General features: G+C 36.4%; 2 protein-coding genes across 2 annotated transcripts; one reads left to right on the forward strand and one right to left on the reverse strand.

Moving 5' to 3' along the window:
- Positions 1-2,999: 2,999 nt before the first annotated feature.
- LOC116297224 (spermatogenesis-associated protein 24) lies at positions 3,000-5,480 on the forward strand. Its single transcript, XM_031705409.2, has 5 exons — positions 3,000-3,107; positions 3,327-3,392; positions 3,484-3,614; positions 4,370-4,440; positions 5,115-5,480. Exons 1-5 carry the CDS (start codon positions 3,009-3,011, stop codon positions 5,333-5,335), a joined length of 588 nt encoding a protein of 195 aa, XP_031561269.1. The 5' UTR covers positions 3,000-3,008; the 3' UTR covers positions 5,336-5,480.
- Positions 5,481-5,659: 179 nt separating this feature from the next.
- Positions 5,660-11,301, reverse strand: LOC148914175 (GPI ethanolamine phosphate transferase 1-like). Its single transcript, XM_089025575.1, has 5 exons — positions 11,048-11,301; positions 10,033-10,323; positions 9,402-9,770; positions 8,806-8,985; positions 5,660-8,490 (listed from the first exon to the last, which is right to left on the reverse strand). The coding sequence occupies exons 1-5, from the start codon at positions 11,295-11,297 to the stop codon at positions 6,839-6,841; spliced, it is 2,742 nt and encodes a 913-aa protein (XP_088881701.1). The 5' UTR covers positions 11,298-11,301; the 3' UTR covers positions 5,660-6,838.
- Between the last annotated feature and the right edge of the window lie 3,577 nt (positions 11,302-14,878).

Here is a 14,878-nt window from a genome sequence, read left to right on the forward strand (position 1 = left end):
TAAGAGGACACCACAGAAACCAAGCTTGGGCTACCTGTGAGAAATGCAGAAAAATTGTAATAGCAGCGCAAAGACGTACGAGGGGAGAGGGGACGGGGACAACAAAACTCTTGTCCAATCCCCCTCCTCTTCGATGCGCCTTTGCGCATGTTATGTCTACTAATCTAGGTCCTAATGCTACCAATGAATATGAAAAACTATCGTGGATTGAAGTGAAGTCTTGCTGCAACCAGGTTTGGTTGTTCTTGGAGGACCTGCAAAGCAAGGTTTTTAAATGCCATGGATGTAATAGAAAACACCAATGCTAAAATCATTGATGATTTCCATCGATATTTTTGTTCTCATGACATTTAGCGTTAGTCTTGAAGAACCGTCATTGAGATCTCACACGTGTAGTCAGGGTTTGTGGGGAAATATCAACCAAATAAATGAGAAAATTTGGAAAACAATCGCAATTGAAAAAGATAAAAAAACATTGCACGGAAATATTAAAAATAAATGGAATACACATTTATGCTACACGATGTAAATCTAATAGATTTATTGAAGTTAAAATGGATTAGCATAACTAGTTTAATAATAATGATAATAATATTGATGATAATAATAATAATAGTCATAATAATGGTAATAATAATAATGATTATAATGTTATTGATTATAATGATTACAATTTATATAGCGCCATAAATAATAAGACCTTATGGCGCTTTACAATTACAATAATATTAAATGATAACAAATCAAAAATCACTGTAAGTAAATGAAATATATAATATATACTAATCATACTTGAAAAGTGATCGATTAGATATTTTGATAATCGATAAGTAAATGAAAAATTATAGATTCTAATCGCGAATAAAATCGACTAATTCATATAAATATTTTAATCATAGATGATCAATAAACAAATGAAAATATATAAATTATATATTAAATTAAATTAATTATACTATTCTGATAATATCAGCAAATGAATAAAATATAATCATGGTTAAAGTTGATAAATAAACAATTCTAATGATAAATAATCGATAGTCGATATACGATAATTATTTTTAAAATTATTAATTCATATATATAACAATGAATATGAAAATACAATTTACCACAACCACACAATACAATGACAGAACTCCATCTACTCTAAATCAAGGACCACAACACAGTTTATGCTCTACACGAGCTGTAGTCAATTGAAGAACGTTCCAGATCCAGCGTACTCGGGGTTTCTTTGTTGCCAACGTACTCTTGGTCCTAATCTTCAGTGAAAAATCTATCCTAATTGGTCCATTTGACCCTGGCCCATTGACCAGTCAAAAACACTAAAATCACCACCTAGTTTTATTGGTAGCTTCTAACGTCTTTTCCCCTGAGCTCCATACTTGGTATTTCTGGAGCCCTCTTATTCTAATCCTAACCTTAGGCAAAATTTAAAATGGCAGCTTTTGGTTTCTGACTAGCAAATGCCGAAAGAAAGCGAACATTTTAAAGACGGTTTTAAAGTCGCAAACCAAAAACTGATATTTTTTCCCTTTAAATTATATGTTCCATATTTGATTTAGGAACGGTTTTCCCCGATAGACGCAAGACCTCTCAAACAAGCAGGAAAAAAAATCGCAAAACAAAACAAAATTGTCTCTCGGTAAAAATTTTAAAATATTTTACAAACAAATTTTGAAGCTTGTTCGAGATTCGTTGTGTAGGAAAACAAAAAATCAATACTTAAAAGCATTCCTTTGCTTGTTTGGGCCATTCTTGTCTGTTAGCCTGGAGATAAATAAAAAAAAGGTATTAGGAATGAATAATAATTCACTAAATACTTTTTTCCTTATTTTTGAAGCAAAAATAGGCTAATTTTATTGCTACTTTGTACAAATATCTGCACGACTTCATGCGAATATGGTGAATGAAAGTTTCACATCTTCAAACTAAAGGTAAATTTAAAACAAAATATAAAAGTTTTGGTCAATGAAAGTTGGCTTTTAAAAGCTATCTGCAGTCAAAAGTTTGTTTTTTGCATGGATATTTTTGTACATTGTCAATGTATATTATAAATCTAATAAAGAACAGAAGAAGAAAAGACAAAAACTAAAAAAGACACTTACCAAATGCTCAGTTGCCTCTGACTGTCTGCAAACCAATTCGACCAAAAGTGTTCTGAAATAAAAATAGAAGTTTTGTCAATGATAACTCTAGCTACTAAAAGCTTTCTGCCACTAATAGTTTGATTTTAAGACAATTCTGTGCATTTTAAATCTCTAGCAAATACAATAAATGTGAGCAATGAAAGTTAAAAAAGGAAACCTACCATAAGCTGTTTTCTCTGACTGTGTGCCGATCTGACCAGAAACAACGTGCTCCTGGCTTATATACTCAGCTGTTGATCATGTAACATTAACTGTCAATCACCTGTTTTCATCCAATAGGATCTAAGATCTTTAGAAAGACTTTCCTGTGATTGGTCGAAACCATAGATACGTTTTATTTCTTAATGAGGATATAACTTTGAGGCGCGAAAATCACATTCCTCGTGTTTTTCTCGGCAGTTATTTGTAAAGTTGCGAGGATTTGAAATATGTGCGCAACTGGGCTGGCAAATCCGCCGCGAATGAAGTGCGCAAACTTCATGCATAGAAACACGACATTTTGATCAGATTTGCCTTGCTTTCATTCATACTTCACGAAAGCGTAGCAATAATAAAGCAATCAAATATAACAGTAAAAGTTCCTGCCGTTTTTACCGAGAAAATTCAGTATAGTTTATTGAAACTGTAATTAACTGTGTACTCTTTATGTTATCGTTGACATTTCTAATAATTGGAGAGAAGGCCTCAGTAAAGATAAATAAGAATTTACGCAGGGGAGATTTTCTTCGAATTTTCTAAATTTTTGGATTGGTATTTTTGAATATTGGGCGTTCTGTGGTACGAAGGACGAGGAAGTCTGAGGCAAGATAAAAGACCGCGTTGATTTCAATTCAAGAATCAAAACAAGAAACAAAAATGGCTGCCGAAAAGGTTCCTAGTTATATGATAGTAAATAAACAGTTACAGGACCTTGTACGAATACAGGACAACATCTTGGCTAAATCTATAGCTATGGTGAGACAATCTTACAAATATTTTTGATTTTTTTGACAGATTAACTTGAAATGTTTTTAGAGAAAACAATTACTCAGATTCGAAACCTCATTTCAAATTTTTCCAAGGTTCTTTGATACTCGAGAATAGTCAGATTTTATTTTGTTTATTTTTCAAAGTTATCTTCGATTATAATTCCTATTAAGTGTATCACTGATATTTCTGTGTATATGCTTGCAGAATGATTCCCGAAAGGAAAACGTTGTTCCACTTGAAGAGTACGAAAAAGTTGTAAGACAATTCGAGGTCAGTTTGTTATCACTAAAACATTTATATCTCTCTAGAGGACTTTTAGCTAATAATTAGGATTTGATTACGATTTTTTTTTAAATTATAGAATGAACAACTTGAACACATTAAAACTAAAGCAAAGCTGGCAAGTGTGAGTGAAAAGTTAGAGTTTGCTCTTGGAGAAATTGATATCCTTACTAAGCAGTTAAACAGAGAAAAGATGGCATTTGAAAAATCGTGAGTAATGATGCAGTATTTTAGCACCCCTGATCAGTGAAATGTGCATGTAGTCAGGGACAACATCACTGATAATCACCACACACACATTTTATATTGCTGGTGAATTCAGGAATATGTTGCCCCTGAAAACGTGTACGTTTCACAGACAAAACTTCATGATACAGGCACCTGTATACATGTAACCTGAATCATGCCAAACTCAACTAAGATTGGTTCAATCAATCACATGTGATAACGCTGTCATGGACCTTTTCTGAGATAGCAAACATGGTTCATTCTGGTATATAGCTTGGGTACAAACATCATTCCCTCACCATGCCTAGCCTCCTTCACAGGCATCTCCTTGGCTGTTTTTGCTTCTTGGGCTTCTCTGCCATAAAATTCAACACAGGGATCCCAACAGAGAATATATGGGGTAGCCTGTGAGGCTACACCATGCTTTGTATGGAGTCGTTGGAGTCGTTTGAACAAGACCACAAAGCATCCAGTTTTTCAAACTCAGAAAAGGCCTGTTTGTCAAGACACTGCACATCTGTACAGTCATACAAAATTAGCTCTAGCCTACATTGCTTGCCCAAGAGGAAAGGTAAGGGGAGCCAGAAAGAACAGTGTCATTTTCCATTCTCCACCTCCCCCCAAGTGTCTAACCTATAATGACTCGTTTGAGGGATAATTTGAGTTACCAATTGTTCTGCAGGGAGGGAGGGGTTTATTTATTATTTTCATAATAATATAAGTATGTTTCTTTGCAGGTTTGGAAATTTAAAGCATATTGCTAATGAAGAATCCCAAGCAAAAAATGAACTACTGAACAAATGTGGAGGTAAAGTTTGTAGTAAATAATAGATAGTAATCTTAGTTTGTAATAAATCATAAATACCTTGATAGTAAAACACTTTAATTGTTTAAACTGCCTCCCAGTTGGCCTGCCCAGGGAGTGGGGGGGTACTCTTGCCTGTTTAGGGTAGGGATGTGCCACTGAGCCTTCCGAACCCTGACCCTGTTCCAGAGTAAAATCACTGAAATTCATATCCTGTTCCAGAGCAAGATCACTGAAAACTATTCCCTGTTCCGGTATTGCGAAAAGATACCCTGTTCCAGAGAGGAGAGAGTGTGATTTCATATACCCTGTCCCAGAGTGACCGCGATTTTATATACCCTGTTCCAGAGTAGAATCGCTGAAAACCATACCCTGTTTGGCGGCACGTACCCGTATAGCGAATATAGGGGAGTACCCCCCCTAGGGTTGGCCTGGTTGTGAACTGAACTATTGTGGGGGAGGCTGTGGGTTCAAGGTAATAGTATCCAAGTAGGTGAGGGCTCAAAATTTAGCTGCTCCGATGTCACATGCAAGGGGACTATAGATACAAATCAAAGAATATAATTCTCTAGGAAACGACACATGGTCTGAAAAGTGAAAAACATTGAACCAAGACGAATTAGGTCTACGTATTTGTGAAAAAAATATTTATGTATTAAATTTTATTTTTGCTTCAGAAATGGAGATGATTTGTAGTAAACAAGATGATGTTCTAAGCTCTAAAGATGCACAAATCAAGGACCTCAAACAAAGACTAGCCAAACAAAAACAAAACCACAAACAGTGTCTGTCAGAAATGGAAATTCAACGTCAACAAGAAAGATACATAATAATGAATACACATAAAACAAAAGACAGCAGTAATAACACTAGACAAAGAAGAGTCACTTTCAGATAGTTACATGTAAAGCTCAAACAAAAATAATGTGTTCAAAAAATAAAATTAAGGACAAAAATTTAGATAAAAATTTTCTCTCTTTATTCTTTCACTGTAAACCTAAGATATTTTGTCAAAACTAAAAGACAAAGCTCCTACTTCTACTTGGAACTAAAATTATTTTTTGTGTGATAAAGTTTATAATAAAAAGAGCTTATTCATGCCAACAAAAGTTAATATGTGTTTTAAATCCTATAATTATCATTATACCTTTCACCAAATTCAATCATTATGGATAGCTAAAAAGACTTTTACAACTTGTTAAATATTCCTTTACTCTTTACCATAAAATATTGTTAACAACTCTCTTGTAAATACAACAAAAAATTATAAATTAAATTTTTTGATTCTGAATGTGACTTACTAAGTGGAAAGTGCAAATATTTTACACTTATATAAAATATATTAAGTTGTGCAAAAATAATTAAAAATTACCTGGAACTTGGCTGATAATAAAGAGAGTTTTAAATATTCTGTAAAAATTTACTAGTATTTGACATCTACCTCTTGTGCATCTAAAGGCATGACATGTGGTGAAACATTGCGCACAACATTGCAGACAATGTTGCTGAAGTAGGATAGTTTTCTACTCAGCAATGTTGCATGCAACAGATTGTGCAATGTGTCATGGCTCGTAACAAATTGCATGCAACATTGCGCGCAATGTTGCACCATGTGTAGCTTAACACTACAGTACATTTATGAGAGTACAGCATAATTTGTACCAGATAGCACCAAAGAAACAGTATGACGACAATAGATATTGCACTCAAATATTTTAGTGCTAAATAAATATAGATCACAGAATTAATTCATGGTTTCACAGATTAAGTGTGAGCACTCTACATTTCAAGGTTAAAGAAAAAAACTGGGTTAAGTTGGCATTGTGGGACTTTTAGGGGGCAAAAATAGATGCCATCTTGGAAATATGACCCCTTAAACAGTCCCACAATACACTGTAATGCCAACTCAACCCACTTTTCCCCTCCACCCCCAATTAGCTAATTGAATTGGAATTTAATGCATTGGGTTTTGCAGAAGAGAGGAAACCAGAGTAAATGCCTTGAATCAAGCAAGAGTGAGTAGCATCTACTCTATCAGGTCCATCGCTAGGGGTTGTTTGATGGTTCAAACAAACACCCCTTAACTTTTGTAGGAGTATGAAATAAAGTTTAGTGCCATTTTAGTAAAATTGGTAGAAAAAACAAACCTAACCTTTCCAGGTCCTAGCAACAGGCCTGTCTATTCACATGTAATGCCTAGTCCTGTAATTGTAGCCCAATACTCTAGAGGTGAGAAACAAATGCACACTACTACTACACAATCCTTGCTTTCCTCAGACTATTATTTGATCAGTGATGCAGGCCCTTGGACCAAGATTAAAGTATTCTAGTGCAAACCTTGTGAAGTTGACTTTCTTGGATAAAGCAAGTCTTTTTCATGTTAATATTACTACTAAGATTATTAGCTTTTCTTTTTCTTTTGGGTTAAATTAATAAAAGTACCAGTGAATAACCTCGTTAAGCCAAAAATAAGAAACAAAAATATAATAAAAGTCATCATTATGACGTAGTGACTAATACTGGTACCTATCTCTAGCCAACTGCCGTAATCCTTGACGAGGTAAAAGAAGTGCAGCCCCATGATATCTGTCAACACTAGCACAACAAGAAACAAACTATGAACAGGAACTTGCAAGATGATGTGAACAGCATCAAAAGCAGATGTTACAATTACAAATGGAATGAAGACCTTGCAGAGGAGTAAAGCGCCCATTAGGAAAGGTGAAAACACTGTAAGAAAGCAGTATACTGATGATGGGTCAAAGCTGTTGATGCTTGCTATGTTACCAGTGCCAAAGAAGGCTGTAATGATGAAAAAAATGAAGAAATAAGAGCAGCGCAAGTCTTCCAGGGTCAGAGGTCTGGTGCCATCGATGATAGTCCATGTTGGGTTTTGTTCGACATTATGATCTGACCCAATGTTGATCTCCAACAAGCTCTTCAAAGTTCCTCCAGAAAGCTTATGCTCGCATACCAACCATGCTGACATGAGTAGAGATAACGCTAACAAGAATAAGCCTTCATATGCTGTGCTCATGAGAAGGTAAGATGATGTTAAACCCAGAACTATACTTGTAATGCGAATGGCCAAATTCTTTGAGCTGAACAAGGGGACCACAAATGAAGATAACAAAATTGTCCAGCTTGAAATTTGATTCAATAGGGGTAAACCTTTCTTCTGTTTGAAGCTAGAAGATGCTGTATTAACATTATAAATAGCAAAAACAATGGCGATAAACTGATATAACAAGACACTGCTACTCTTTTGCAATTCTTGACAGAAGTCTTCTGAAATTCTTGAACAGAGCACCAAGATGCCAAGGAAAACAATCACTGTAAAGAGACCAGCTAAAGTCACAAGAGAGTAGTTTGCATCTCGGCCTACCACAGGCAACATTGGAAACACAGCTAGCAATCCAGATGTAACCATCCAGGCAAGTGCCGTGGCAGGGCACAGTGATAATAATTTTGTTGAGAAAATCCAAAGAGAAAAACAAAGTAGTCCCAAACACAATACTTCTCTTTGGAAAAAGCTTAGAACTAAAATTTCGACTGATAATAGACCAAATATCAGAGTAAAAGACAGCTTTTTCCCCAGCTTATTTCTAGAGATGTAGTTAAGAATGGATTTTATGATATGAAGTCTTTTGATAATATAGTTCCAAAATATGATCGGGAGAAAACAATAGATATAATACATGAATGGAGCTGATTGGCAAACTAAAATAACCACTGCAATGACTCCCAGACCAATGAAAAATGTGTTAACATTTTTGTCCTGTAGTAATGGTTTGATTGGAGAGATATTGAACTTGACAGTTTCTTGCAAGACATATGTGTGTGTCAGAAAGATCCAAAGTATGATGGACATGATCCATCCAAGAAAACCAAGTGTGACAACAGTGTTGAGGAATATGCGGTCATAATTCTGGTAATAATTCAATCCTTTTAGAGATAAGTCAATCAACTGCTTGCTGAGCTTTGAGGCCTTTTCATACTCCTCTGAGTGAAGGAGTGCTTTTATGTCTCGTACAATACCAACTTGCTTTGAACCTAGGAGATATTAACATTACTCATCACTAGACATCAAGATGAGAGAATACTTGCTTTTTTTAATTCCATAAATGAATGGGATGAAAAGTGGATGAAATAGGAGGAGCGAAGAGATAAGATGAAAGCAAGGCAAATGAAATAGTAGAATCACAAGTGATGAAAAGGGAATCAGAAAAAAGTGAAAAATAGAAATGACAAGTAAAAATTGAAGTGCAAAAGAGGAAAGTAGGATGAAAAATAAGGGCAAAAATAGGTTGAATGGGAATATACATGCAAGAAAAAGAGATGGAAGGGAAGAAAAAGTGGAATACATACCTGGAAGAGGTTTATAAGGTCTAAAAATTAAAGAGGTTTTCCTTCTATACTCCTCTTTGACCTGGTACTGAGCAAGGATCTGTCTTGCATTGGTTAAAAGGTTCTCTGCAGTAAACAGAGCTGTGTTGTTGAAATACTCCACTGGTACAATACCTACAGAATTCAATGGAAAAGGAACCCCTGAGGAAGAAAATAGAAATACAAATTAATAACTCAATATCACAAATATAAAAATGCGTTAAATCCAGATTTTTTTGTGAATGGCAAATAAAGAGTAAGATTAATCTTTATAACTCATATAAGAAAACTTAAAGTTTATTGAGCCTTGTAACAACCTCTAGGCTTATCAAAGTCAAGGCACTGCTAATTCAATGATCAAACTTGAATTCAGTGTGTTCGGCTTCCTGGAGGGAGGGAAGTTAGAGAACCAGGAGAAAAACTCTCATATTCAAGGGAGAAATCTACTCATGTGATGACAACTCCCAAAATCAAACCAGATTCCCCAGAGGCCAGAGGCAAGTCCACTACTACTATATATACCACCTTGATTAAATCAAAGTTTTCAAATTTGGAAGCATTATAAACAATTGACCTACCAATAAGTGAGGTCATTAGTGGTGCAATATCAGCCTGATTAACATCTGATCTTGTTAAATGTGATAATTTCCATTGAAATGATTCCTTATCTTTGCCACCACCATCATTATCTTTACTTGAGATTGGTCCCCTAATCCCTGCACCCCAAGCAACAAGGGGTGTCAATGTCTCATGGGTGTGGCCTGCTCCGTGTGACCCCCAGTTTGTCATTCCATGGTCTGATGTCATTATATATGCAGTCTTTCCATCATTGCCATAGTAGTCTTCAAAAAGGTTTACTATTTTCTTGATTCCCTGGTCCACAAAGGCTATGTTATTCAGGTATTCATCAGATGTTGGTCTGTGTGCATGACCATTAGTATCTATTCCTGAAAAAGATTAGAAAAACAATAATCTGTAGCCTCATAAATATACAGGGATTTATAGAGAGAGGATTGAAATTCCCAAGGGAGTGAGATAGGATGGACGGACGGATGGATGGACGGGTGGATGCATGTATGCATGGATGCATGGGTGGATAAATAGATGGATGGAGTAGTGAATGGAGGAATGAATGCATGAATGTGAAAATGAATAAATGGATGGATGGATGTAGATATGGATGAATGTAATGGTATGCCAATAATTTACCTAAAAGATGGAGGAAGAAAATAATCTTTCCTTCAGATAGTTTCTGTGCAAGAACTTCATCGTCCTTAGCTTTATCAAAGAAACTCTTTACTTCATCAAAGACCCAAGCATCTAGTTTAGATGCATCTTTGTCAGCAAAATCCTCCATTCCTGCAGGATACGTGGATGTGAACACATGATCTCCTGTTGCCCCCTTAGCAAACATTGGCAGAATATCTGGACTCCCCCAGGACCAGGTATAGCAACTCTCATTGAAGGCAGAGTCAAATTCTACAGGATTTTCTTTCCAACCTATAGTGAACAATATACTGAACTTAGTCAGGGGTGTAGCCATAATTTTTCGAAGGGAGAGGCCAAAATTCAAAAATCTGCCATTTTTGTTTGGGTCCACAAAATGCCAAACCAAAAAAGGAGAAAAAAAGAGCTTGAACTATGTTTCATTCTAAAAAGCTGTCATTGTTCCCACAAAGGTGGGGGAGAGGGGGGCATGGCCCTTTTGCCCCCCCCCCACCCCACCCACGCCCTTGTTGGTATAAATAAAGGCCTCTCTTTGATTTTGTATCTATTTTTTGGGGCAGTGTACTAAAGATGTGTATGTTTACTTTAATATAAATGTATATATATTATTCCCTAATCAGGAAAGGTACAGTAGGGCAGTCGTATCAATAGTGAAAGAAATGTTAAGTGGGAGGATAGTTTTCTTCTTCTCTCCTGTGTGCAGATTGAGGGGAGGGAGAGCACAGTCCCTCAAATTAAACTTAAACCTGCTCATCCATGTGTACACAACAGAAATCTACTTTTTAAATTAAATCTTTAAAATATTCCTCGTTTTGTTAAATACGTTGCAGCACATCTTCAATTTATGGAATTGTACTGTACTTTAGTTTTGACCATTTTGAGAGAATTTGCAAGTCAAAGTGTTATGTTACCACAAATTTTTAATAAGTGAACCAATATACGCTCAAAGTACAGTACATATATTATAACACACGCCACAGCTAGGGCATCACTTCACCTTTAGCAACTGCGCTAACATCTTCGTAAAATCCAGCAATAAGAGCAACATGACCCGGCCGTGACTCAGTAGGAACTCTCGTATGTGAAACCCCCCAGCTTCCTTTAGTTTCGATGACATGACGAAGATAAGGAGATCGGGTCGCGCCCTTCTCGTTCATCTCGTAAAACTTGTCAGCTCGTAAGCCGTCAGCTACAAACAGCACCAGCCTTCTTGCTGGTGGTTCTAGAGTACTCTTGAATGGCTCCATGCCGTGTACGAGGGGTGATGTGAATATATGTCAAATATGGAGGCTAGGTAGACGATATGAACTAGGATTCCAACAGGAACCAAAAGATAAGTAAAACTTGTCGTGTCGGCCGCCATCTTGGATTAAGTGCTCATGGGGCTTAGCGCTGACCATGATGATTGGTGACTCTGTTCATTGCCAAGCCTCTCGGTAATTTGGCACACAGGAAGCCCAACAATGTACACGTACCGTATTAAACGTATGTGGAATATTATATATCGTAAAAATATAGTAACTTTTGTAGTAAGCATACCAATTTTGCTGCTGTTCTTTGTCCCTGTACGCGATTTGGGGCTAATCCAACGAGTTTTAGTTTTGGTTCTTGCAGGATGGGCCAATCCGTTAAAATTTTACTCTGATTCATACTGGAAATCCGACCTAAATTATTTGCGAATCCTTCCATCTGTAGACCTATTCACTCCCTTCACCTCAAGATCTAAAATATCTCAACATACGCAATACGAATTTAAAGTTGCGCACTTGCTTCGTTATATACGCAATGACAGGGCAGAAGAAAACGGTTTTTGGCCTTTCGTCATAAGGACAGCTTTACGTATTTAAGTTCAATATTTTGTAAACACGTTCTTTTGGAGCCAAATAGCAAAATATAAAATACGACCAAATTTATTGAAGGCGTATTTGAATATAAAGCCGATACTTTGGGAGAGGTGATATTTTGATCAGCCAGAAAAACTGACATTTTCGTGAATACTAATAAGTAGCCTTTACTCTTACAAAATTACGTCACAAGTTTCGAGCAGCTGTGGACACAAATGAAACGCTAAAAAAATTGGAGCATTACTGACTCAGTAAATTTTAAAAATCGTGAAAGTAGCGGGCTTCTCGTTTTTCTGCCCTGTCATACGCAATACTTCTTCGTAAATAGTGACGTAGAAACAGCTCTCCGAGCTCATTAAGAACTTTCTGAAGACAATGTGAAAGCTATTTCAAATATTTATTTTTTCGCTTTGAAAAGCAGTGAAGACTATGAATATCCAAAAATAAGCTTGAAATTAAATTTAAAAAGTACGTAAAGAACCTGAAAATAGTACCAAAGTTGAAATCTGGAATGTGTTGTACAGAACTGGCGGTACTTCAAACGACTCGCTAATGATCATGTTGCTAAGGAAACAGAAAACGACCTTAGCAACGTAGCGCTGCCTTCCTAGCTAAGTCGGCTTAATTTGCGCCCAAGAATTATATTTTTGTTGAAAATAGAAAGTACGCAAATACATTTTCAGTTATAAATTCGGACTATTTTAATTAATTCATCAGTTTTCGATGAATTTTAGTGTATTTGTATTTTTTCCTTGAAGTTTGTATTTGAACTATCTTGTGGTTCGAATACGAGTGAAATTAAAGTACGAGAATAATGTTCAGTCTTCTGCTGGGACATAGGAAATATTCTTTTACTCACCAGCAAATTTCGAAAGTCGGCAACAGAGCTTCCACCTTCATCTTGTAACTCTGTTGGTACTTTTGAAATTTGCTGGTGAGTAAAGAACATTTCTCGTATACTTGAAGTCAAAATAGTTTCAGATACTACGGCTACGCATTTCTGTACTATTTTGTATAAAAGTATGATGTATTTGGCTGAGATATTTCTAAGAAGGTAAGATATTTTATAGCAACCTAAGACCGACCTAAAGAAAACTATTTTCTTTGTTATTTACGTTATCACTTGACGATATATAAATAGAGAACATCTTCAGTACCTAAGAATACTTTGCCATTTGTTAGTGGCAGTAACTAGTTTGAAGCAGAAAGAAATGGCTGATGTGAAGATTATCTCCTCTGATTTAGACTCAGTGCTCCAGAAAAAACCGTTGTTCACCGATGTTAATGGCAGTGCAGTTTTGGAAGCTCTGTGCAGTGAACAATGTTTGAAGGAAGCATAGACGAAGTAAAACATGCCAGGGATGCCAGGCAGAGAGTAAATGATGAAAGCAGAAGTCCATTTGGGATGAAAATGAATCGGAAGAAGAAAGCGTAGACAAATCAAAACATCCCTGGCTAGAGGGGGATGATCAAAAGCGAGTAGTCGTGTAGCCAATTTTTGGATCCATTTCGGATGAAAATGATCGAAAGAAGAAGTGTTGACGAATTAAAAAATCCGTGGCTAGAGGAGGAGGAAAATCAAAGCGAGTCATGTAGTGAAATTTTTAAATCCATTAATTCTGGAGGGACAACTATCTCGAAAGAAAAGAAAAGTGCGCTCAAGCAAAGAATGGAGAACAAAGAATAGACTCGAATCTCAACCAGAAAGAAACAAGAACTCGATGGCCTTACTACAAAATCCAAAGAGCCGCAACTGATCTAGAGTTATCCTGAAGAGAAAAGATCCTCCACAAAGGAAACATGACCGAAATGTTCCAGGACAAGAGAAAAAAAGAGAACGCATATAAACTTACAAAAAGTAACTGGACAAATGGGGAGAAGCTCCATCGTGCCATCAGGTCGAGTAACTTAATCACCCAGAAGAAAATGCAACGTTTTCATCTATCGTTAGAGGGCGAGAAAGAAGCTGTCAATCAGAAAGGGGGTTCCTATTTCAGTTGATATATCGAGCCACTTCTAGAACAGATGGACCAAAAATGTTCATCCCTACTAGAGCAGTGTGTAAAGGAGTGTTATTACACGTAATTAACTAACTCTTAAGTATTCCAGTCGTTCATATGATTATTGAATTACACTCAATTAAAGAATCTTAGTCAATACGATGCATTGCGCTATCAGGATTCGTGCAAACGGGCCCTAGATCCTAGTAGGACAGAATTACGGGGTGGATGACAGGGGTGGTAAAAGGGGTTGACAGTCAACCACCATCCCCACCCCCACCCCATTTGATCAGATTTCTCAGTATAGTCGTTAGTAAACAGTACCCCCCCCCCCCACCCCATGCTCCGGATTGCTACAGGATATCGTTAGTAACAGGCACCCCAATTGTTCCCTTGAAATGCCTAATGATTAAAACTCATAGTCACCCCTTCTAATTTCTGGATCCGATCATGAATGCATATGTGACCTGAAATATGAAAACATACTAGGGACAAACAATATTGTTTATTTCTTTTGTAATATAGAACGAAAAGAGTAAATTATTTAAACAACTAATTAAATTGGCCATATGAGTTTTTTTTTTTCGTGAAGCATTGGAGGCTGAAGCGGATGGGAATGCACGAAAAATAATAAACTCCCATGGATTTACATGATTGCACACACCAGCATATACTTCTCTGTCGGCAAAACTAAGGTGGGGGAGATTAAGAGTCAATGATAGGACGGATTGTAAATAGTAATGAAATCAGTAATGCACTCACTATAAGAATAAAAAAGCTGAAGTAGCGGGGTAACCGGATCAGGTATTTCATGAGAAATTTGGGGTGTGCAGCAAACAATTCTGCGCCCATGACGTGAATCCACTTCACTCGAGTTCTTGCCGCAATGTATTGACTAGTATTTCAAAATAACTATTTAAAGTATTAGTTATTTTAAATATAGAGTGCATAACATATATCCGTGAAACATTCAAGGAAAAGTGC

Source organism: Actinia tenebrosa, unplaced genomic scaffold (genome assembly GCF_029948245.1).
Source record: "Actinia tenebrosa isolate PJP-AT-01 unplaced genomic scaffold, QUT_ActTen_1.0 PGA_scaffold0__85_contigs__length_37466705, whole genome shotgun sequence".
NCBI classification, from domain to species: Eukaryota; Metazoa; Cnidaria; class Anthozoa; order Actiniaria; family Actiniidae; genus Actinia; species Actinia tenebrosa.